We start from the raw sequence: 25,276 nt of genomic DNA on the forward strand, positions 1-25,276 counted from the left end.
GATCCATCAGGCAGATGGCGGTGGGGAGGAGGAGTGGGCGGAGTCTCAACAGTGGGCGGAGTCTCAACAGGACAGTGGCGTAGTCAGGAGCAGGAATTCCACGACCCAGACCTCGATGATCCATCAGCAGATAGGATCTATGTCGTCTCATAGGGTCCGATGACCCCATGAGACGTAAAGTCAAAAGGACTTCCGGGGAGAAAGCAGAGTTAGTAACGTGTGATGGAGAGATGAAAATTCATCCTTAAGGAGAGAAAAAAGAGGAGATAGGTACTCAGTGCATCCTAGAACGTCCCCCGGCAGCTATAAGCCTATAGCAGCATATCAAGGGGCTAGCCGCTTTTTAACCAACCGTCCTTTTTAAGACGTGCAAAGTGATGTCATATGTCAGTCATCTAATCAATAACAGATCAAAAAAACAAAAAACATTGACTTGAAGACGAGGGAACCGGATGCTGAGTGCAGAAAGTGTATTATTACACTTTTATTACACAATAGAAACATCTGTCCGTCGGCCTCTCGTGACCTTTGACCCCAGCTCAATGTCACTTTTCACCCCTTTTTATTTTAATTTTTTTAAATCATCAAAATCGCCTCTGTCCACGGCGGTAAAAAAAAAAGCGTGAACAAGAAGCGAGACGAAGTTTCTGTCTCGTTTGCAGACGCCCTCAGCTTAATGAATATAGAGTTACATAAATAGCGCCGTCTGGTTTTAATCATACTATGTGGACTTTTTCTAGGACGCACATCCAGCCCGGCAGAAATATGATTCTCTCCTTTTAGAAGCGCTACCTCCTGACCGGCCTGTTTCACACACCCAGCGGCTACTGGAGAAACGTCTCTGGACCGACGTGACGACCAGAGGTCCAGCGCGTCGCAGGATTGTGGCCATTTGGCAAAGTACCGTTAGCTCAGGAGTTCCCATTTAGCTACTTTATGTGTTTCATTAGGATCAATAGACGAGCAGTTTGAATCGATTTATGTCAAATTAAAGCTTATTTGGAACGCCACAATTATGAGTGTGGCCCAAGTAAAGTCTAAAAAACTATCCCCACATCGTCCTTGTTTGAAAGTGACGTAGCACCAAAAGAAAAAGTTGACTTCTGGTTTGTTACGTGACGTTATTTGTGTGTTTCTGCACGCGTCGACGTGCAAGATGTCTGGTTTTTTTCTTCCTACGTTATTCCTTTTCTTCTCTCCCCGGCGACTGGGATGTGACATTCCCCCGGTGCAACCGGCAAATGAGTCCCCGCTCGCTCTCTCCTCCGCCTCCTCTGAACGCCGTTCAAGGGCGAGCTAGCGGAGGGAATCCTGCTGACAGCCACACTCTCCTCTGCTCCCGCACGATGTCCTCTACAGCGAGGCTTTCACGCTGGAAAGTCTGCATGTGTGTGTGTGTGTGTTTATTTATATATATATATATATATATATATATATATGTGTGTGTGTGTGTGTGTGTGTGTTTGAGCTCTCAAAGTGGGGTCACGCTGAAAGTGATGCACAAACAGTTGTTGACTTTTAACTCTTTTTTGTAACCTGCTGCTTGTATTCTTTGCTGTTGCCGGGTAGAACAGAGCGAGCGAAGCGGAGTCTCTACGGAGGAGGAGAACGAAACGCTCATCTTTTTAACCCTTGAGAGGCTGTTTTGTATGTTGCTTGCGTGCCTCTCTCTCTCTCTGTGTGTGTGTGTGTGTGTGTGTGTGTGTGTGTGTGTGTGTGTGTGTGTGTGTGTGTGTGTGTGTGTGAGCACTGATGAGATGTCTTATTGACTCATGGCCTCTTCACGCTCCCGGAGCGCCCTCGGAGGAACGAGCTCGACCAACACTCACAAAACACTCAGTGATGCTTGAGGTCCGTCTCCAGCAGCATCGCTCCGGAGCTTCTGGTGTTTGGTGTTCTTCGTCGTATGCGTTTGCCTGTCTGTCTCTCTCTCTCTGTCTGCCTGTCTGTCTGTCTCTCTCTCTCTCTCTCTCTCTCTGTCTCTCTCTCTCTCTCTCTGTCTGTCTGTCTGTCTGTCTGTCTCTCCCAAAGAGAAGCTCCAGAGCTGTGAGATCCAGCAGGCCGAGGTTTTTTCGAGAGGCCGTGTGAAGGATTAGAGGCTGCTCAGTGCAACTAGAACGAAAGGAGGTCGGGGTGTGTGTGTGTGTGTGTGTGTGTGTTGGGCTGGAGGGGATGGGGGGATGGAGGGAGGAGGGGGTAAAGAAAGAGAAAGTATGAAGGGAGGAGTGCGCTGTGAGCCCAGCAGGTTGGAGTGAGGTGTTAGGACAGATAAAGGGAGGAGAGGCGAGAGAGAGGAGTGAGCCTCTGCTTCCTGCTCTATAACCGCTGAGCCCAGTGTGTGTGTGCGTGTGTGTGCGTGTGTATGTGTGTGTGTGCGTGTGTGTGTGTGTATGTGTGTGTGTCTCCTGGATAAAGTGAGACAGCCTATGAAAGTTGCTTTAGTGGCGCATGAAGCAAAACAAAAGTTTGTCTTCAGAGTTTGAAATTCAGAAGAAATTATCTGGATATTTCGTGGATCGTGAAATACTTTGGGAAGTTTATTTACCTTAAAAAATTAATGTTGAGCTCTCTTTCCCGATGTCATTGTGTGGGGAAAGACCCGTAAAGTGTAGTACCACCGTTTGGCCACTATATTAAAATATCCTTAGAAAATGTCCCTTTGAAGCTTAAATAATTAATTAATTTCCATTGCAGTCGATTTATGGAAACCTAATAATAATTCAGACAGGACTGTTTGTGTGTGTGTTTGTGTGTGTGTGTTTGAGAATCTCAGCTGATTCCTGTCCTGACAGTGGAGGTTATCTGAGGAACTTACGGCAGAAAAATGCACTCACAAACACACACACACACACACACACACACACACACACACACACACACACACACACACACACACACACACACACACACACACACACACACACACACACACACACACACACACACACACCTACCCCTGCATGCATACACAGTAGCGCCTGACTATCAATCTCAACGGACACCACTTAAACTTAAAATGAACCAAAAGACAACGTAACGGAAATCTTTGAAATTTTAACTTCAAACTACACTTTTTTTTTTTGCAGTTGAATTTTAAGATTTTTTTTCCCTCTGTGAACTGTGATTACAGTGCAGTCACAACACAAACAAGAAAGAAAGCCGGTGAATAATAAAATGCGACCTTCACAATAAAAGCCACCTCGTGTTTCAACAGTTGAATGTTTTAATGTGAACTGCGGCAGTCGGACACAGTTAGCGTTACAAGAACTTAAATACATGAGATATGTCGCTATAAACCAGATTAAAACCAGATTAAAACAGTCACAACACAAACAAGAAAGAAAGCCGGTGAATAATAAAATGCGACCTTCACAATAAAAGCCACCTCGTGTTTCAACAGTTGAATGTTTTAATGTGAACTGCGGCAGTCGGACACAGTTAGCGTTACAAGAACTTAAATACATGAGATATGTCGCTATAAACCAGATTAAAACTGATGATGATGATGATGATGATGATGATGATGATATATTTATTTGTCGTTTGCCAGAGTACAGGTACAAAAGCATCGAAATTACAAGAAAGGGTGGATGAAAGATTACAGCATAACATGAGGGAAGAAGAAGGCGAGAAAAAACACCAACCCCCCGACTATGCCCCGAGAGGGGTACAGTGTGGGAGCAGGAAAAAAACACCTTAGCACATAAGCACATACATTTAGACATAACTTGCAACGAGTAGGAAGGGGGGAGGGGAGGTAATCCAACAACTGGGTGATCTAAGCCCATCCATTGGGGGCAGAAGGTAACCAGCACCGACAAGCAGCCAGCCGGTCCGGCGCCAACTCAGCAGCGCCCGCACAGCCCCGTCCGGTCACACTGGGGGTAAAAAGCAGGCGAAGGCGTGGGATGGGGGGAGGGGGGTAGTGAATGCAATCAGTATTATTGAAAGTTCGTGTGTGCGTGTTCTGGTATGTCGTCCTCCCCCAGGCCACAACAGACAAAGTTCTCAGTCCGCAAGATGGTCGTTGCCATGGAGATAGCCTTGAAAGGTCCTGGGAGAAAAACAACCACAGGTGTCTGTGGATAGGGGGAAGGGAATGAGAGAGGTTCTCACTTCAGCGATCTTCAGGGGAGTTGTTGTTCCAGTAACGGCCTTGACCGAGGCCCGTTCTGGTTGAGGGAGCCGAAAGCAGATAAGATTGGGATTGTTTGGTCTTCCAGCAGCTACATCCAATTTTCGCACCTGCTATTCCACCACTTTCCTCCCATAAAAATTCAAATCGATCCAATTTCGTCGGGCAGCCTTAGGGGGTTTTTAACGGCTGTCCCCGTTTCCTTAATTTTCCGATAAACCAGGGCAACGCCAAATCCAAACAGCAGAAATCCTGTAATCATAGTTCCGAATAGGTAGATGTCATCTACGTCCTCCACGGAAAGGGCTGCTAGACACACGACACGTCCATCGTGTAACCAGCTGCAACATCCCGGCAGGACGGGCAGGTTCCCCCGAACCCAAGCTTCTCGTCGAGAAGACGGTGTCAATTGCGTTGAGAGACCAGTTGATCAGATGATCAGTTGATCGGTCCATGGTTTTTAGTTCGAAGAGCGATGAGGAGAGAGTCTCTCAAGTATAAAACAAGACAAGACATGACGAGAGAAGCCAAGCAGGGGAGGGAAGGTCATGGGGAGGAGAGGGAGAGAAAAAGCGACCGCCTTCGAAGAGAGCCAAAGAGAATAATAAAATGCGACCTTCACAATAAAAGCCACCTCGTGTTTCAACAGTTGAATGTTTTAATGTGAACTGCGGCAGTCGGACACAGTTAGCGTTACAAGAACTTAAATACATGAGATATGTCGCTATAAACCAGATTAAAACTGATGATGATGATGATGATGATGATGATGATATATTTATTTGTCGTTTGCCAGAGTACAGGTACAAAAGCATCGAAATTACAAGAAAGGGTGGATGAAAGATTACAGCATAACATGAGGGAAGAAGAAGGCGAGAAAAAACACCAACCCCCCGACTATGCCCCGAGAGGGGTACAGTGTGGGAGCAGGAGAATAATAAAATGCGACCTTCACAATAAAAGCCACCTCGTGTTTCAACAGTTGAATGTTTTAATGTGAACTGCGGCAGTCGGACACAGTTAGCGTTACAAGAACTTAAATACATGAGATATGTCGCTATAAACCAGATTAAAACTGATGATGATGATGATGATGATGATGATGATGATATATTTATTTGTCGTTTGCCAGAGTACAGGTACAAAAGCATCGAAATTACAAGAAAGGGTGGATGAAAGATTACAGCATAACATGAGGGAAGAAGAAGGCGAGAAAAAACACCAACCCCCCGACTATGCCCCGAGAGGGGTACAGTGTGGGAGCAGGAAAAAAACACCTTAGCACATAAGCACATACATACAAAATTAATGTTGAGCTCTCTTTCCCGATGTCATTGTGTGGGGAAAGACCCGTAAAGTGTAGTACCACCGTTTGGCCACTATATTAAAATATCCTTAGAAAATGTCCCTTTGAAGCTTAAATAATTAATTAATTTCCATTGCAGTCGATTTATGGAAACCTAATAATAATTCAGACAGGACTGTTTGTGTGTGTGTTTGTGTGTGTGTGTTTGAGAATCTCAGCTGATTCCTGTCCTGACAGTGGAGGTTATCTGAGGAACTTACGGCAGAAAAATGCACTCACAAACACACACACACACACACACACACACACACACACACACACACACACACACACACACACACACACACACACACACACACACACACACACACACACCTACCCCTGCATGCATACACAGTAGCGCCTGACTATCAATCTCAACGGACACCACTTAAACTTAAAATGAACCAAAAGACAACGTAACGGAAATCTTTGAAATTTTAACTTCAAACTACACTTTTTTTTTTTGCAGTTGAATTTTAAGATTTTTTTTCCCTCTGTGAACTGTGATTACAGTGCAGTCACAACACAAACAAGAAAGAAAGCCGGTGAATAATAAAATGCGACCTTCACAATAAAAGCCACCTCGTGTTTCAACAGTTGAATGTTTTAATGTGAACTGCGGCAGTCGGACACAGTTAGCGTTACAAGAACTTAAATACATGAGATATGTCGCTATAAACCAGATTAAAACTGTGCTGCATCGCGTGATCTCTTGTGCTTCGGTCATGAAAACAGCCATGTAGAAATATAATTACGGAATAGAAATATATTGAATAAACTTTTGCTTAAAAAAAGAAAGAAAAAGGAAAGAAAGGCAGACCATACGTGGTATCACAGAACGAGGCTAACCAGCTTTAATCTGATGAACTCTGGGATCCGAGACGCACTCACAGTATAAAAAGTCTTATGAAGTTTGCATAGTTTTTATTCACGTGAACTCCTCTTCTCTTGTTCTCAATAAGAATTAAAATCACTCTCTCGGCATTTAACAAAGTAAAAGTCTTGGAAAAACTACCGTTTATCCATCCTGCATCCGTGTGTTCTTTATTGCTCATGATTCATGGAGCACGAAAACCAGAGAGAACTCGATAAGAAGCGACAAAATAAAGACATAATACACACACACACACGCACACACTCAGTGAGGACATATGTGTCGCCTTTGAGGACATCTGCAAGCTAACAGCGGGATGGTGATGTTTCCTCCTCTGCATAATAATGCACGAATGTACCAGACACACACACACACACACACACGCACAGACATACACACACACACACACGCACAGACACACACACACACACACACACACACACACACACATCTGTCAAGAGACGACGAGAGGAGGTCGGGAGTCACAAAGAGCCGCCACTCCCTCTCATCCGTCTCTCCAGCTCGATGCCAGCCGCAGCCGGATCAGCGCCGCGGGGCGACGACTCTCTGAGTAACGACGCGTTTCAACGTCTTTGAACTCGTCGTCTGCAAAACACGCCACGCTTTGCTCCAGAGGGTCTCACCGCCACGTCTTCACGAGGCGACGGGCCCCTGGGCTCCGACAGGAGACCCCCCCCCCCCCCACCTCTCCTGGATCACAGAGGCTTGATAGTCATTTCATGTTGTAGTCATGTCGTAGTCGTTGTAGTCTTTTTGGGATCAGCTTTAGTTTCTTTGTTGTGATTTTGAGTCTCTTCGTTCTCTTTGTCGTCCTTTGGGGTCTCTATGGAGCGATTCTGAGGGTCTTCGTGGCCATTTTGTGTCTCTTTGCCATCTATTTGAGTCTCTTTGCAGTAAGTTTGTTGTTATCTGGGTTGTTGTTATTCTATCTTTCTATGTAAGACAAAAAAAAGTCGGTGTGATTAAAACCAGCAGTTATAAAAAAAATAAAGGTCACGGGGTGCGCTCTTATTCTGAAAGAACTGGGCTCCTCGTGACGGAGTGAACCCACTCTGACTCTCTTTACGGTTACGTTGTGAGTCTTTGTGTATGTGTGTGTGTGTGTGTGTGTGTAGCCGGTTTGCATCTTTACCTTCGCATTGAAAATGCGGAAGGTTATGTTTTGATCGCCGTGTATTTATTTATTTATTTATTTGTATGCGTGTTATTCGCATAACAAAATTTGTTTTAAACCGAATCGCATGAAATTTGGTGGGATGATTGGTTATTATCCGGGAACCATTTGATTCGATTTTGGGATCAATCGGATCAAAGGTCACGGTCAAGGTCATGGATAGGTCAAAATAATTGTTTTACCATAGCACGGTCAATTTCTATCCAATTGGCATGCAACTAATGCCAACATGTTCATAATTCAATGCCCAATCTTGTGATATGCGAAGGTATGCGCTCTACCGAGTGCCCGTTCTAGTTTTCTGGTTGTTTCCGTCTACTTTGAGTTGTTTTGTGTCTCTTTGTCATCACTGTATGTTTATTAGTCGCTAATTTGAGTAAATTCTGAGTGTCTTTGTCCTCGTTCTGAGTGTCTTGAGTGAGGCTTTGTGGGTAAAGGGTAATCCGCCCACGCAAACCTTCCTCTGCTCGCACCGTTCAGCTCCTTCACGGACCGCTTCACGATGTCCTGGGACCGGTTAACGCCAGCACCGCCGCCTTAAACTGCTGCCGGCCCGGAAGCCGCGACATTCTGTCGTCTGCTAACCCGCTTCGGGGATGCGTTCGGGTCCGTCGGTTGGCCCAGAGGTCGCGCTCTCCGAGGTCAATTATCTTTTTTTCATGAACGTGACGCAACGTGAGGAGGATGGACGTCAGCAGCGAGCAGATCCTTCAGCTCGAGCTTCCCCTTGGAACAAATGATCTGACAACGACAGCCCAGAGATTTAACAGATGCATCGAAGGTCCAGGTGTGTGTGTGTGTGTGTGTGTGTGTGTGTGTGTGTGTGTGTGAGCTGATGACAGTGTCAGATGGAGGATGTGGTGATGCGTGGAAAGAGAGACCAAAACAGGAGTGTTAATGTTCTCGGGCTCGTGGCTCCGACTTTAGCTTTGCCCTTGAGATTTATCATGCATGTAAGGGAGTCTGTCTGTGTGTGTGTGTGTGTGTGTGTGTGTGTGTAGGTGTAGGTGTGTGTGTGTATTAGAGAGAGAGAGCAACGAGAACGCCGTTCTTGCTTTTTTGCTTTGTGCTCCACACCATCTGGACTGACCTGCAAAGTAAGTGCATCCGTGTGAAGTGTGTGTACATCGTGTAAAGTGTGTGTACATCGTGTAAAGTGTGTGTACATCGTGTGAAGTGTGTGTACATCGTGTAAAGTGTGTGTACATCGTGTAAAGTGTGTGTACATCGTGTAAGTGTGTGTACATCGTGTAAAGTGTGTGTACATCGTGTAAAGTGTGTGTACATCGTGTGAAGTGTGTGTACATCGTGTAAAGTGTGTGTACATCGTGTAAAGTGTGTGTACATCGTGTGAAGTGTGTGTACATCGTGTAAAGTGTGTGTACATCGTGTGAAGTGTGTGTACATCGTGTAAAGTGTGTGTACATCGTATGAAGTGTGTGTACATCGTGTAAAGTGTGTGTACATCGTGTAATGTGTGTGTACATCGTGTGAAGTGTGTGTACATCGTGTGAAGTGTGTGTACATCGTGTGAAGTGTGTGTACATTGTGTAATGTGTGTGTACATCGTGTAATGTGTGCAAAAGGTGAGAGCGACCGCTTGTCCATCGCACAAAGAATCTCACTTTTCTTTTGTAAATTTTTTGTTGCCGCATGATTTTGACAGAGTTCCCAAACTTAAGCGGTCGTGTTGCTTTAAGAAAACTGCGAGCGTTTCCTTGACAGACGGCGTCACACATAAAGTCCCGTTTTTTTTACGATGTTAAGGTTCTCCGTCAGGTAAACACCGTCAACTCTGTCGCCGGTGTTGCTGTTGTTCCCGCCGTTAGCGCCATTAGCTGCTAGCTGTTAGCCGCTAGCTGTTAGCCGCTAGCCGCCGGCTCAGCGGTCACCGCGCTGAGAGTCGCTGGGAGCCAATAGAAATGCTCACAACCTCCCAGCAGGCAGCGCCGTGGACGCCGTGGCGTAGAATGACGCACGGAAAATGCTAAAACTCTGACAAGCGGACGACGTCGTGGCTTTTAAACGCCACGAGGCCGTCTGTGTGAGGCAGGAGATCGATGACACGCTCTGCAGCTTCATATATCCTGGTATAGACATACTGTCATCATTATGAACCAAGCTGGGGGGAGAAATATATGCACGCATGTATCACACACACACACACACACACACGCACACGCACACATGCTCGCTCTGCCGAGCCCTCTGAGGGTTTTCATTCACCGGGCTCATTCATCCGGGGCATTTGTCGCCACTCAGCTGAGGAAACGAATAGAAGCCCGACTATCAATCAGTCTTTCAGTACAGCTGCTCAGTGCATCAATCAGGATGAATTTCCCGCTTCTGATGGCGACCCCCCCCCCGCAGCTCTTTCTCCACCCGACCTCTTTCCGCAGTTTGCCGTTCATCCTCTCTGGGCCGGGTGTCGGGGGCCGTGAGCGGAGCACGACAGCCGGGCGTAGGCTGCGGCCTGCATGCGCTCGACTGGAACACGGGGAAGTCAAGCGCGGCTCCCAGTCGCAGAGCGTAGACTCATCGTTAGCCGGTCGACCCCCCCGATGGCGTCTCCACGTGCAGCCGCGGTGAACTTTTTTTCTTTACATTCAAATCATGTGATCATTTCCTCAAACTTTTTTTTTCTGGACAGATTCTGTCTACAGGAGATATGTTTCAAGGCAGTTGCCTTAAAGCGTTCATGAAAATCACTTCTTACCAAAACGTACTACTTTTCTTTTTTTTATTGTAGCAGAGATAAGGCATCACTCTCTTTGTGACCCCCAATACCTTTTTTATATGTGGATTAAGTGTGTGTGTGTGTGTGTGTGTGTGTAGTTGTGTGTGTGTGGGTGCGAGTTTCTCACGTAACACAACTTGTTATTATTTTAATTTACAGAATGTTACTCAAGAGCACTTCACATAGTTTGTAGGTACAGCCGCCCACTCGGAGAGAAACCAGCAGCTCCGGAGAGTATCTGTGCTGAGATGAGTGTGTGTGTGTGTGTGTGTGTGTGTGTGTAGGTGTGGGTGTGTGTGTGTGTGTGTGTGTGTGTGTGTGTGTACGGGCATTATTGCTCTCAATAATCTCAGAGGTCATTCTGTAGTCCTGAAGTGAAGGCATGGTCATCCTTATTGCTGTCTCTGTCTGTCTCTCTCTCTCTCCCACACACACACACACACACACACACACACACACACACACACACACACACACACACACACACACACACACACACACACACACACACACACACACACACACACACACACACACACACACACACACACACACACTTGTCCCATATGTTGAAGAGCACATGTCTAAATGTGGAACACGGAGAGACAGTCAGATGTTGGTTCCCTGTGAGTCCTCTCATCACTTCCGGTCCTTCCTCCTCTTCCTCACGTCACACCTGCATGCTGGGCTTGTTCAGGTCCCCGTTGCCCTGGTTCCCTCCTCCTCCTCCTCCTCCCCCCCTGTCCTCGTCGTCGCTGTCCATGTCCTCGTTCTTCCTCTTGTTGTAGCGCTCGTACAGCACCATGAGCACGCCCATCACCCAGGCCGACACCGTGCCGGCCGAGAAGATGACGAAGCCGATGGCGACGAAGAAGAGGTAGTCCCAGTAGCCCAGGCCCAGGTGGCAGTCCGCCCGCAGCTGCATGCCGACCTCCGCCAACCGCTGGCCCGCCAGCTCCGGGGGGTTGAGGCACACCGTCTGGCCCTCGTCTGGAGGTGAAGGAGAGGAAGAGGAGGGTGGGGGGAGAGATTAATGAGGGAAAATAGAGCATAAAAGAAAACAGAGAATAATCAGTACATATGGTTGAAGATGAAGGGCAGAGTGTGATGGAGGAAAAAAGGATGTAATTACTCTGGAGGGAAAGGTGTACAACACACACACACACACACACAACCACACACACAGACACAGCCGTCAGCAATGCAGCGATAACCTTTGGGATAAATTATCCCGCGAGACACTATAGATTTCCTCTGGGTAATGTAGGTCTTTTGTGTCTACATGGCAACATTATTATGCTATACACACACACACACACACACACACACACACAGGGGCACACACACGGAAAGGTGACTAGACTTGAATGCAAAGCTCTGACACATCCTCCCCCCCCCCCCCTGGTGCACATGGCCACACACCAACCAATCAGAGACGAGCATGCGGGTGTTTGACGAAACATCTGCCGTCCGTAATGAGCGATGCGATAACGAGCCGGCGTGACTCGAAAAACACCGCGGACCGTAAAGCACTCGATGCCTCGAGGTCAAAGGTCAACATCGTCCGCAGGGTGCCGGCTCGCTCTTTCGGGGGGGGGGGGCGCCCTTCATCGGGCCCGCGCCGCATGTTTCCCCTCCTCCGCCTCAGCGGCTCTGCGGCGTACATTAATTAGCAGGAGCTCAGAAGGGTTAAAAATAAAAAAGGAGACGCGCCGTCTTCTCGTTTCAGGATATTTCCCATGATCCTTCGCTCCTAATCTCGCTCACAGGCTTAATTGCTCTCCCAAAAAAGAAGATGGGCTGGGAACAATGAGCGACAGACAGGCGCTCTGAAAAATGGGAATAAGAGAGACGAGAAAAACTTAATTTAAGAAACATTTAGATGCAGAGGAGGAGACGCAGCGCGCGTGACCTCAGAGGAGGAGGAGGCGGAGCTGCTTCTGGCTGCAGGCCCGCCCACTGATGTATTGATCCTGTTAATTAAACCGCACTCATCTACCAATTAGACCAAAGGTCTGAACATGGAAATGAGTGATTGGGGGGGAGGGGATGATGATGGGAAAAGTCAGATATGATCTATACTCCTGGCTAATACTCGCCGGGGCTTAATGAGGGAATCCATGTCGCTGGAAGCTGTGATGTTCTGATGAAACTGAGCCCAGTTTGGGGGAAACATTGACGTGGGGCCTTAAATTTACTTCTCGAGTGTTTTATTTCACCTAATGTCCTCTGTAACCCACGGCAACCCCGAGGCTGATGAGTCTACATGTCTGCAAGGGTTAAAGATACTCGATCGACCACCAAGCTAAGCCAGAGCTATCGCCCCCTGGTGGCTGGCTGAGGTATATACGTCATAAACCCCGCCTCCTCTATGCGTGAGGCCAAACAACAACAAAACTAAGTTTATACTGTACATCTAATAAATAAATTATTCCAAAAGAAAGTCTTTTATCGTTCTAGGTGTTTTCTTATCACACCCCAGTTGGTTTGAGGGTTAATTATTCCGATAACCTCTGTTATTTGGTGCCGTACAGAAGTGAGTGTGATTGGCAGCTGTGGATTCTCTCGTGTGGGCGGGACCTGGATGCCTCTGATAAACATGGCTGCAACTCTCAGGCTGATCACTCCTCTGCCAAGCTCCCTCAGGACAGGTGTGAGGTGTTCTCTCTGTGTGTGTGTGTGTGTGTGTGTGTGTGTGTGTGTGTGTGTGTGTGTGTGTGCAGTGAGGTCGCTGCCTCTTACAAACATGACATTCATAGCTGAACGCTGGTGCAGCGAGTTACAGACACGAGCAACAGGAAACAGGAAACAGGAGACAGGAGACAGGAAAGAGGAGACAAGAAACCGGAAACAGGAAGCAAGAATCAGGAGACAGGAGACAAGAAACAGGAAACAGGAGACAAGAAACAGGAGACAGGAAACAGGAGACAAGAAACAGGAAACAGGAAACAAGAAAGACAAGAAACAGGAAACAGGAAACAGCATCCGTCCCGCATCAACAACCCCGCCTGCCCACGGCTCCGGGCTGCGAGCATCGAGCCGCCGGTCTCCTCTCCGAACACAAAGCTCTCCGACCGCTTCCCACCAGAACCCAGAAGGTTCTGTCCCTCGTCTCGTCGTCGTGGAGGAAATAACATTCCCGTCTTTTCCTGCTATTCCGTGGCGTTACATCGCCGATGACTTATCGCCCTCATCGGCGTCGCGGTGCTTTGAGGAGCCGACGTAGATCCTCCAACGGGTTTTTGAGAGATTGAGTTTCTCGTCATCTTCTCTCCTCAACAACAACAACAACAACAACATGTCACACACGGGCAGAGCTCTCTCCCTGGAGACAGCCGTTTGCTTTTGGTCGTCCCGGGCCGAGCGAGGCATTTGCCCGATGATCCACACAAAGATATGAAAGCCTCAGCGTCGATCCGTTTAGTTTCCTCTTTGCCAGAAGAGCCGTTTGAGGCGAGAAACTCACAAACGCCTCGCAGAAAGAGGAGATGAGAGAATCCGATTCGAGAGCGCTCGGGACGCGCCGGCTGCTCCTCTGTCTCCTCACTGGGCCGGCGCTCAGCATGAGGAGAACCACTTCCTCCGAGTTCGGCCTCGTTGTTTTTTTGTTTTTTCCTCCCTCCGAGTTCGAAGATGCCATTTGCCTGTTAATCTGTCCCGGAGATGTTTTTTTTCTTCCAAGGAGCACCAGACGTCTTAATTGAGAGCACCTCGGGCTGCGTTGAGGTTAGAGGAGCGTGCACACGCATTCATGAGATTAGAGCGAGCAACTTACATTCTAAATATAGAGATGAAGACGTGGAGCGTCTCTTCCTCTCTGCTCCGGCGGGTTGAACTCACACTTTCCTGCTCGCATGCTGCACTGCAGCTTCCATACTCCTGCACCTTGAACACGCACTGCCTATAGAAAATGCTGCAGCATGAGATGGAGACACACACACACACACACACGCACACACACACACACACGCACGCACACACACACACTCTCACACACACACACACGCACACACACACACACACACACACACGCACACACACACACACACGCACACTTTGCACTCTTATAATGAGATATTCTGCTCCGAACGTTCTCTTTGTTTGTTAGTTAGTGTCTGAAAGTGGTCTGGTCCCTGGGATCCACTATATGGCAGGATGGACAACTTGGTCCTGAATGCGTGGCTGGGGTCTGGTCCCTGTGACCCACTATATGGCAGGATGGACAACTTTGTCCTGGGTGGCTGGGCACAAACAAAGGGACCAAAAAATTACTAAACAAAAAGAAAAGAGACGTGAACCGACCTGGAAGAGACTAATAATGACCACAAGGAGAAAGAACTACAAAGAGACGCAAAAGGACTACAAACAGACCAGAAGAACTACGACTGAAAGAGATGCCAAGTGAGCCTGAAAAGACTAAAGAGACAACAGATGACAACAAAGATACAACATAACTGCCAAGAGACTCAAAATGACTTTAAAGAGACACACAAGGGGAAATACAGAGATACAAAAACAATCATGAACAAAACAACTAAAGACCAAACTACAAAGTTACACAAAACAACTACATAGACTCACCAAAGGGGGAAAAGCAACCCCCCCCCCCCAAATAGAGACGATAAAAAACAACGACAAAGAGACACAACGATCGATACAGACATGCAAAAGGAATTTAAACAGGGACAAAGCAACCAAAAAACTACAAAGAAACACAAAACAACAACCCAGACTTGATAAACAATAACAACAAGTATCAAAACAACACAAAGAGACGACTACAGCGAGCCTGTGGTGGAGGTGGTGGAGGAGGTGGAGGAGGAGGTGGTGGAGGAGGTGGAGGAGGTGGATGAGGTGGAGGTGGAGGAGGAGGTGGAGGAGGAGGTGGAGGTGGAGGTGGTGGAGGAGGTGGAGGTGGAGGAGGTGGTGGAGGAGGTGGAGGAGGTGGAGGTGGTGGAGGTGGAGGAGATGGAGGAGGAGGTGGAGGTGGTGGAGGTGGAGGAGGTGGAGGAGGAGGTGGAGGTGGTGGAGGTGGTGGAGGAGGTGGAGGTGGTGGAGGTGGAGGAGGAGGTGGAGGTGGTGGAGGTGGTGGAGGAGGTGGAGGTGGAGGAGGAGGTGGAGGTGGAGGAGGAGGTGGAGGTGGTGGAGGTGGTGGAGGTGGTGGGGCCCCGTGTCTGTTCCCTGGGGGACCTCACAACCAGCCCACCAGCACAGAGGTCAACTATCCGTCCTCGCTGTGTTCGGGACACAAAGCCCCCCCCCCCTCACACACACACACACACACACCTCATGACACACCGCTGCTGAACATAGTACCGAAGGAAGAAACGGCGGCGATGAGAGCGATACACTCACTTGCTTCCCAGAAACGTTTTCTCCTGCTGTGAGCAGTAACAACAACAACAACAACAACAAGAGACACCGGTTCAATTCAACCGTTGCGCTCGCTCGTGCTCGCTCACGCAGAATGTTCACGTTGCGCTCGCGTGCCGATGACGGGCGCCGCGAGGCAGAGCGCCCGGTCCGTGAACCGAGAGCAGATTAATGATGTCAATGCGTGTGGTGATCAGTGTGGTGGTGGTCTCATGCAGAGAGGGGGGGGGGTACCGCACAGGAGAGGCGCTCTGCCTGTGACCTTGACCTCTGACCTCCCCGTGGACACATGTGATCTTGTTGGAGGTTGCGGCGTGGGAGAGGCGGCTCGTAAACCGGACTCGCCGCCGCCGCCGAGGGGGAGGCCGTGAACTCGTATCTCATATTCACGGACGCACTTAAACGCCTCTTACACAGAGCTCTGTAAAGGAATGAGTCATGGGGGGGGGGGTGAGAGGACGCGTGTGGGCACAAATACTCAGAGCTGAGAGTCTCTTTATTTAAATGTTGATTAAATTATATATATATTTTTTTTAATATATATATTTATATATATATATTTATATAAATACAGGATATATATATATATTGTGACAAATCTCTCCAACTATCAAATAAAGGCCTAAAAATTCTTATAATAAAGGTTACATTTCCTGTAAACAGTTTGATTTGGCAGATTATTTATTTATATCTGTATCGTCCTCTTTCTGAGCATTTAAATAAACAAATTGTCCATCTTTTTAAATCCTTATTCCACTTAAAGGCATGAAAAGTCATCTTAAAAATATCCCAAAACAAGCCGCATAATAAATATTTAATATCCCGTAAACAGTTTGATTCGGCTGGCTGATTATTTATTTAAAGGTCGATTAAAAATATATATGTTGTCCATCTTTGGTGTCATTATTTTACTTCTTCATTTAGGACCTTTGCAGGAAACCATGACAACGCTCCCCTGATGGCAACTCATCAGAGAAAACGTAACGCCGCCAAGCTTTTGCTGCCAAATTCCGCCGTCCAATGAGATACAAGGAAGTTAAAGTGAGGTAGCCTCGGTGACTTTGGTAGTTTCAGCTCCTAAAACGTGGCGATATGTTTTTCTTCAAAGGTTGTTAAGTTGTTGTTGTTTGTATTATCGTGAGGTCACACGATGACCTCATCATCACGGACCGCCCAGACGTCAGCCTCCTTTAGGCTCCTCCTCCTCTCCTCTCCTCCTTTAGGCTCCTCCCCTCTCCTCTCCTCTCCGCTCGGCGGTTTGGGCCGAGGCTAAGAATAGCCGACCTTTCCTCCTTGGCGTCCGCGAGGGCCGGACGCCGCCCGCCGGTTCCTCTCTCAACGACATCGGTCACCACGCCGCCCGCCGCCCGCCTCTCCATCATTTATCCATCAGGTCCCTCCTTCCTCTGGCGGAGGACGAGAGGAGAGAGAGAGAGAGCGTGAAGGTCAGATAGCAACAGCTCTCTCTCTCTTTCTTTCTCTCCTCTTCCCTCTATCACTTTTCTTATCAGTCATCCTTTCTTCATCACCTCCCACTTTTCATTAACACTGGCACGCTTCAGCCTCTTTCCCCATTCTCCTTCTTCTTCTTCCTCCTCTTCCTCTCCTTCTTCCTCCTCTTCCTCTCCTTCTTCTTCCTCCTTCCTCCTCTTTCTCTCCTTCTTCTTCTTCTTCCTCCTCTTCCTCTCCTTCTTCTTCTTCCTCTCCTTCTTCTTCTTCTTCTTCCTCCTCTTCCTCTCCTTCTTCTTCCTCTCCTTCTTCTTCTTCTTCTCGTCCTTCTTCCTCTTGTTCCTCTTCTTCTTTTTCCTCCTCTTCCTCTTCTTCTCCTTCTTCTCCTCTTCCTTCTTCTTCTTCTTTTTCTTCATCTTCGCCTTCTTCTTACTCTTGTTCCTCTTGTTCCTCTTCTCCTACTTTTTCTTCTTCTTCCTCCTCTTCCTCTTCTTCTTTTTCTTCTCCTCTTTCTTCTTCTTATCCTTCTTCTTCCTCCTCTCCTTCTTCTCCTTCCTCTTTCTTCTTCTTCTCCTTCTTTTCCTCCTTCCTCTTCTTCCTCCTCTTCTTCTTCCTCTTCTTCTCCTCTTCCTCTCATTCTTCTTCTTCATCCCTCCATTTCTCTCAATTTTGCTCTGTCATCTTCACACTCTTTCCCTTTATCCAATTGTATTCTCTCGCATATTGGTTGGACACACACTCACACACACACACACACACACACACACACACACACACACACACCTGAGCGACCTCGCCTCAGGTGATGACATCACACACGGAAGCGTCGCATCAATCTTGTTTTTTCCAGAGACCCAAAGCCTCCACGAGTCTCACCGACCCGCTCCTCGTGGAGCAGGAGGCGGAGCCTCTCCTCCTGGAGCAGGTGGAGGAGTCTCTCCTCCTGGAGTAGGAGGAGCTGCTCCTCGTGGAGCAGGAGGAGGAGCCTCTCCTCCTGGAGCAGGAGGCGGAGCCTCTCCTCGTGGAGCAGGTGGAGGAGCCGCTCAGCCGATGAATAATGGATGCTCTACCTGTGCTCACCTGAACCGCGGTCAGAATGAGTGTTTCTGTGAGTGACGGATCCGGGGCGCAGACGATCCCTTTGTTCAGCTCTCGTCATTAATCCGTTTGCTCCTGTATTTTTACTCTTTTTCGCTCTCGTGTCTCATATTTTCTTCATCCTCCTTTTTCTCGTCGCTCTCGTCCTCAAAGAGTCCCTTCCATCAGGGACGGGTCCAGTGAAATGGGCGTGAATATTTATGAATGTGTAACTCCTGCCCTATGCGTGGCCCTCCTCCGCCTTGGCTCTCCCCCTTTATTTTATTTATTTACATTTTATTTTATTTTGTTTTATTTCGTTTTTGTTTTATTTTATGTATTTATTCATTCATTATTTTATTTTTTTATAATTTATTATTTTTTTATTATTATTTTTGTTGTTGTTGTTGCACAATTCAAACAATAAAACAAAAATAAAAATAACACAACAGGGATACATTAATATCTCAGTGCAGGAAGAGACAAAAAGCCAACTGGGCTTATTTGAAGCCTCCACCTATATAATATTTAAGATTTTGCAAAATTACAAACATGAAAGCGTACATGTGAGTATTCAAAGACACACGACCTAAACTCCAAATCGTCTGAGTGCTTAAAAAATATCAAAGTTATTAGAAAGTAATCCAAGAACAATATTCTCTCTCTTTTTGCTCCGTGTTTGGTCTCCACCGACTCAGGAGGAGGAGTTTGGCTCTCTAGCGGCTGAATGCTCCACCGTGTGCAGCGGCTCCGTCTCTGAGCTTTTAGGAGCTTTTCTTCCGAGAGGAAAAAGAGCGATGAACGAGGAGAACCAGACAAATAATAAACAACAACAACTTTAAAACCAGGAGATAACAAAGTGTAAACGGAGCGGCTCGTTTGTATTTCTCTAAAGCGATCGCACGCCGTCTCAGAAGGTGACCTTTCATTCAATCCAACATCCTAAATGAGTTACAGTGTGAAGACGGGTTGCACACACACACACACACACACACACACACAGATTCATTTTCCTGATTCACATTCAAACTGAGAGGGAGCGACAACTGGAATCAGACTCACGGCCCTGAAGTCAGATCGGAGGCTATTAACCCTCTACATACCCTCTCACACACACACACTCACACACACACACTCACACACACACACACACACACTCACACACACACACACACACACACACATATATGCACTTGACCCCATTCCCTACTGGTTGCTGGAGTTGTTTATGAGAGCCATGTCCGCACATCGACACGTGATTGAGGGTTCACGGTCTCTCACATTTAGTACTTTTATAGTTTATCGTGATCTTTAAAATATGTTGTAGTTATAAGCTGGTGACAACCTCCAATCCTCTCAAGCAAAATGCCTTAAACTTGCATTCTCTCTCCTGACCACCAGGGGGCGACTCCTCTGGTTGTATAGAAGTCTATGCTTCATGTGTTGAAGCTGCATTCTCTCTCCTGGCCACTAGGGAGCTCCTCTGGTTGTATAGAAGTCTATGCTTCATGTGTTAAAGCTGCATTCTCTCTCCTGACCACCAGGGGGCTCCTCTGGTTGTATAGAAGTCTCTATAGTGACTCTACTTCTCTCTTGATGTATTCCCTCAGTAAACATTGTAAACATGAGTATTTGTCTCAGTCTCTAGTTTCAAGTCTTCTTCTATACAGCATGATGTCATCATTTATACTTTATGGTCATTTAGAGTCAAACAGACCATAACGCAGGGGACACTTTAGGGGCGGAGCTACTGGGTGATGGACAGGTCGCTACAGCCGCCTTGTTCAGTCTGAGAGTTGTTTTTATGTCTTTTTTTGTGGTTAAAAAAAGCTCTTATTCAGACTTAGCTCCTCCCTCTCGTGTCCCTTCTGGTTGCAGAGAGAAACCAAGATGGCGGCGGCCAAAACGGCCAAAAGAACTGACGTCACCATGACGCTGCGTCCCCAGCGGCCGTCGGCCGGGACTCAAACCAACAACTCGTGATGCGTGAGCAACGATTCAAAAGCACTTATCTCTCAACCTTTTCCTTTTTTGTTGTTGTTGCACAAATTGTTTGTGTAAGTACTGGGTGGGATGAACAGCAGAGCTGAGTGCGTACAGTCTGTCCGTGTGTGTGTGTGTGTGTGTGTGTGCGAGCGTACTGGAGTGTGAAAGTTAAGGGGGGGTAACAACTTCGGGGAGCTGCTGTCTCTCGGAGTGGCCTCTCTCGTCTCCTTACAGTAATCTCATTCCTGCTTCCCACAAGCCCGAAGCTCTCCTCTTAGCTCCGGATCGCACGCTGACTCACACACACTTGACTGGAGTGAGTCGCGAGGACACACACACACACACACACACACACACACACACACGCCACGAACACGCTGTCCTTAGGAGTCCATCTTTTTCGAGCATCATCATTAACCATCTGGACTGAAGGGGCCCAAAGCATATGACAATGAGAGTGCCAATGCACACGCAGGTACACACGCGGTGTGTGTGTGAGTGTGTGTGTGTGTGTGTGTGTGAGTGTGTGTGTGTACAAGTGTCCATGTATAGAGGCGAGCCAGAAAGAGAAGGGAGAGAGAGAGAGAAAAAAGCCCTGGTAAAGGACACAATCATCCTCTCAGCATTATCTTGACCTTTAGGGCCCGGGGGTTGGGGGAGGGGGGGGGTGCAGTGAGATCAAAGAGACGTTCTGACACATTGTTTCAAGTTCACCTCCTCGGGACCGAGCTCTGCCAACGGTTCACCGTCACAGATCAACCTTCTCCACGTTTAACTCGACACAAGTCGGCTGAATTAAGACCACTCTGCGTCCGAGGTCAAACCGCTGGAGTCCGGGAGCGTGTGTGAGAGAGGAGGGGGGGGGGGGGGAGAGAGAGAGAGTGTGTGCATCTGACTCTGCATATGCGAGTGCAACATGGACGTGTGGGCGTATATGCACAAACTAAACAAAGGGGGGGAGGAGCCTAAGTTGACCGACTGCCCACAATCACATTATCCCAAATGAGCTGGTGGACAACAAGAGGCCCACCTGCAGGAGGTCAGACCCCCCCCCCCCCCCCACACACACACACACACACACAGGACTACAGGCCTTTGGGAAATGTTTTTTGTGTCACTAGCAGAACTTTAATGGTCCTTTTAATAAATGAGCTCATCTTATTTAGTGACAGTTCAGTGTGTGTGTGTGTGTGTGCGCGTGCATGTGTGTTGGACCTCCTCCATCCTCACCTTGGAACTTGAAGCCCTCGATCTGCACCCAGAGGCAGAGGTCCTCCGTGTCACAGTCGCAGCTCCAGGGGTTCCCGCTGAGCCCCAGGGAGCGCAGCGCCGGCAGCGCGATCAGGCTGCTGATGTTCAGGGCCGTCAGGTTGTTCCGGCTCACGTCCAGAACCTGCAGCGCCATGTTCTCCGCGAAGGCGTCCGGGTGGACCTCCCCAAGGCTCGGGTTATCCGTCAGCCGCAGCATCACCAGCGACGCCAGGGGCCCGAAAGTCCGGTCCTCGACCTGCAGCAGCATGTTGAACGACAGGTCCAGGTAGGCGAGCTTCCGCAGATTCCCGAAGGTGGACTCGGAGATCTCCGTCAGGGAGTTGTTGCTGCAGTCCAGGTACACCAGGTCGGACAGGTAGTTGAGCTGCAGCGCCGGGAGGTCCCCGATGCGGTTGTTGGAGATGATGAGCTGCCGGGTGGCCAGCGGCAGGTCGTTGGGGTACGCGGTGAGCTCCTGCCCGGCGCACTGGACCACCAGCTGGTCGTCGCACACGCACCTGTCGGGGCAGCCGGCCGTGAGCGCCGGGGACGGGGTCACCCCCATCACGAAGAGGAAGAGGAAGAGGAGCCGCAGGGACTGGGCGCTGGGCTCGGGCAAGAGACGCATGACGAGGCCGCCGACAGCGTCATGAACTCCGGCTGAGCGGGACCAGGACTCCCCGGCGCTCTCCGGGCATCCTGCATGTGTGTGCGGCGCGGGGAGAGGGGCGCGCGCGCCGCTCGGAGTGTCTGGCTGTCGCTGCCTGGAAGCCCGGCTGCTGTTTGTATCCAGCCTCCCTTTCTCTGGCTCTCTCACAAGAGACTATCGGTCAGTCACTCACGCGCCACGAGACATTGTTATCTCCCCCCCCCCCCACCACCACCCACCCTCACCCCCCTTTTTCTCTTTCAGAAGGTGACCGAGGCACGCGTCTGGCTCTGCGGGTGGTGAGGGTCGCGCGGCTCGCCGGACCTGGCCCCGCGCGTGCGGACCGCAGCTGGACGTCGTGGATCAGCCGCTCCGCGGTGACTCATCCTGGTGACGGAGCGCGTTGTTTATTTAGTTTACAAACAAATACCATGACACAAAAAAACTCAAATGTATACACAATCCTGGATGTGGACTCCCCCACCACCACCTCCGCGCGCGCGTCCGTCCTTCACGGTCTGAGTGCGTGTCGTTGTGGAGGATGGAGAGAGCGCGCGTGCTGCTTCCACTGCTGCGCTCAGACCGCTTCTGGTGCTCCGACGCTCGCTGCTCGGTGGTGATCCCACTCCCCCCCCCTCCCTCCCGAGACTGCGCTCCGCCCCCCCTCCGCACACACTGCAGCTCTGCACACACATACACACGCGCACACGCGCACACACACAGACAAGAGTGCCTGTGTGTGTGTGTGTGTGTGTGTGTGTGTGTGTGTGTGTGTTTGTGTTGCGCGAGTCGACACTTGATTGCAATGTTGGTGACGTCATCATGGCGGTGCTCTTCATGAGAAAACCAGACGTCCAGAGAGTGAAGCGCGAGAGACCCAAAGTAATGAGAGGAGGAGGACAGGTCTCCCTCTCCCCCCCCTCTCTCCCTCTCTCTCTCTCTTTCTCTTCATCTCTCTCTCTATCTCTCTCTATCTCTCCCTCTCTCATTCTCCCTCTCTTCCCCCTCCAATATCTCTCTCTCCCCCTCTCTCTCTCTCTCCCCCTTTCTCTCTCCCTCTCTCCCCCCTTATCTCTTTCCCCCTTCTCTACCCCTCGTTCCCTCTCTTCCCTCTCTTCCTCTCCCCCCTCTCCCCTGCTGTGCATCCTCCTCTATATCAAACAGTCCTTCTCCCAAGTGGCCCCTTCTCTCCCTCTCTCCTTCTCTCCTTCTCTCCCTCTCTTCCAGTGGCGGTTCGTCCATAGGGGGCGCTAGGGCGCCGCCCCTCTTAAAATTTGGAGATGAAAAAAAAAGAAGAAGAAAAAAAAAATCTGTCAAAAAACATTATATGCCAAATCATTTAAATAGTAAATATACCGTGTTGACGCGCTAAATGTGTGTGGGAGACCGTAAGCCCCTGTCAACAACCACTTAAGTTAATGTGAAAAAATATAATATATCGCCATTATCACGGAGAGAAGCCCTCCCTTTTCGGGCGCTGGTCTAACGTGTGTACGGCATCGATACAACATTTCAGTCGTTTTGGCAAAGACCGGCTTCACATTGGCGGATGAAACTGAATCTTGGGCGCACAAATGTGCGCACGCGGATTATTCGGCAGATCAGAGACCCGTATGTTCCCTCAGCCCATAGAGCAGTGTTGCCAGGTCCGCGGTTTTCCTGCGGAATCGGGCCACTTTTGAAGTGTTGCGCGGTTTGAATTTTTGTCCTTGGTTCGGTAGACCTATTTTGCATGCAAATTACATGAATATCTTTAAATAAAAATCCATATTTTAAATGAAATAATTTATTCATACCCAAATCCTACCAAACTGACTCCAGATCAGCACGTACACATTTTATTTATGATAATATACTGTATCTAATTACACAAGGCCATTTTAGGACATAGGGAAATAACTGTTTAGGAAAACTGCTTTTAATGCTGGCAAACTAAACATATGTTGTTACTTTGTAGATATTACAATATATTTGGCAATGATAGCAATGCTGTTGGACTTTAAAAGCAGTGTATATGGTTTGGCACGGGCATATTTTGAGTTCTGATATTGGGCTGGTTTTTGGGCTGGTTTTGATTGGCCATTGGGCTGGTTTTGTCACACAGACCTGGCAACCCTGCTCACAATGGTTTTATATTGCTGAGGGTGAGTTGAGTGAAAACGATGTTGCACTATTTTGGCTATATTCTTTTATAAAAATTAACCGTTTATGTTACATACAGTAATGGTCGCAAATACGATCACGGCGTCCAGCTGTCGTGTCATTTAGACCGTCAACATATACGTTTGGTGGCGGTCTCATTGAGCCACTTTGGCACCGTTTGTTTAGCTACATCCGTCGCCCCGACGTATATTTTCCTTGTGTAAATTGTGTTTTGCGTGTCTAGGAAGTGGAAGTGCAGAGACAGATCAGAAGGCAAATGTGTGTGTTCTGTTGTCTTCTGCAGGTATGTGTTTCCTTTGTTCAAAGTTAGAATTTTCTCTGTTTCTGCTGAAATGACTCTAGCTCTTGTAGTTATTTATTTTGTCCATTAGAGGTCTCTGTTTTCCCCTTGTATGTTACATGTCATGGTTTTTGATGAGAATTGTTATTATTTAGATTTAATGTGGTCCTGTCTTCCATGGACAATGGTTTTATTTTGCTGAGGGAAGTGGAAGTGCAGAGACAGATCAGAAGGCAAATGTGTGTGTTCTGTTGTCTTCTGCAGAATAAATAAGTGCTGGGAAAATCCACCATCTGAGCCGACTTCTTCCATGTTCCACATCTGTAACATCTGCTCTGAACCTCTTTCATGTGAGGGTGAAACTCTTTTATTTTGCAAACCTCTAAAACCCAACCCAATGTTTCTTAAAGAATTCTGCTCTGAACCTCTCATGCCCAAAGTTACAGTGTGTTGATAGTTGTTATTGGACAGTGTTGATGAGCACGCTGTGTTCTTGAAATAAAGCTTTGGTTTTTACAATATTCTACTCAAAACCTCTTTTCTTCTCATTGTTGAGTGCTATTTAAACCGCGTCGCCCAACTGCGCCCCCCCAAAACAAAATTTCACCAGCCGCCACTGCTCTCTTCCCTCTCTTCCTCTCTCCCCTCTCCCCTGCTGTGCATCCTCCTCTATTTCAAACAGTCCTTCTCCCAAGTGGCCCCTTCTCTCCCTCTCTCCTTCTCTCCTTCTCTCCCTCTCTCCCTCTCCCCATTCTGTCC

The 25,276-nt window shown here is 48.3% G+C and overlaps 1 protein-coding gene across 1 annotated transcript; it reads right to left on the reverse strand.

Moving 5' to 3' along the window:
* Window positions 1-10,278: 10,278 nt before the first annotated feature.
* Window positions 10,279-22,228, reverse strand: LOC130194484 (leucine-rich repeat-containing protein 52-like). Its single transcript, XM_056415561.1, has 2 exons — window positions 21,405-22,228; window positions 10,279-11,279 (listed from the first exon to the last, which is right to left on the reverse strand). Exons 1-2 carry the CDS (start codon window positions 22,051-22,053, stop codon window positions 10,960-10,962), a joined length of 969 nt encoding a protein of 322 aa, XP_056271536.1. The 5' UTR covers window positions 22,054-22,228; the 3' UTR covers window positions 10,279-10,959.
* Between the last annotated feature and the right edge of the window lie 3,048 nt (window positions 22,229-25,276).

Source organism: Pseudoliparis swirei, chromosome 5 (genome assembly GCF_029220125.1).
Source record: "Pseudoliparis swirei isolate HS2019 ecotype Mariana Trench chromosome 5, NWPU_hadal_v1, whole genome shotgun sequence".
In the NCBI taxonomy this organism is placed as follows: domain Eukaryota; kingdom Metazoa; phylum Chordata; class Actinopteri; order Perciformes; family Liparidae; genus Pseudoliparis; species Pseudoliparis swirei.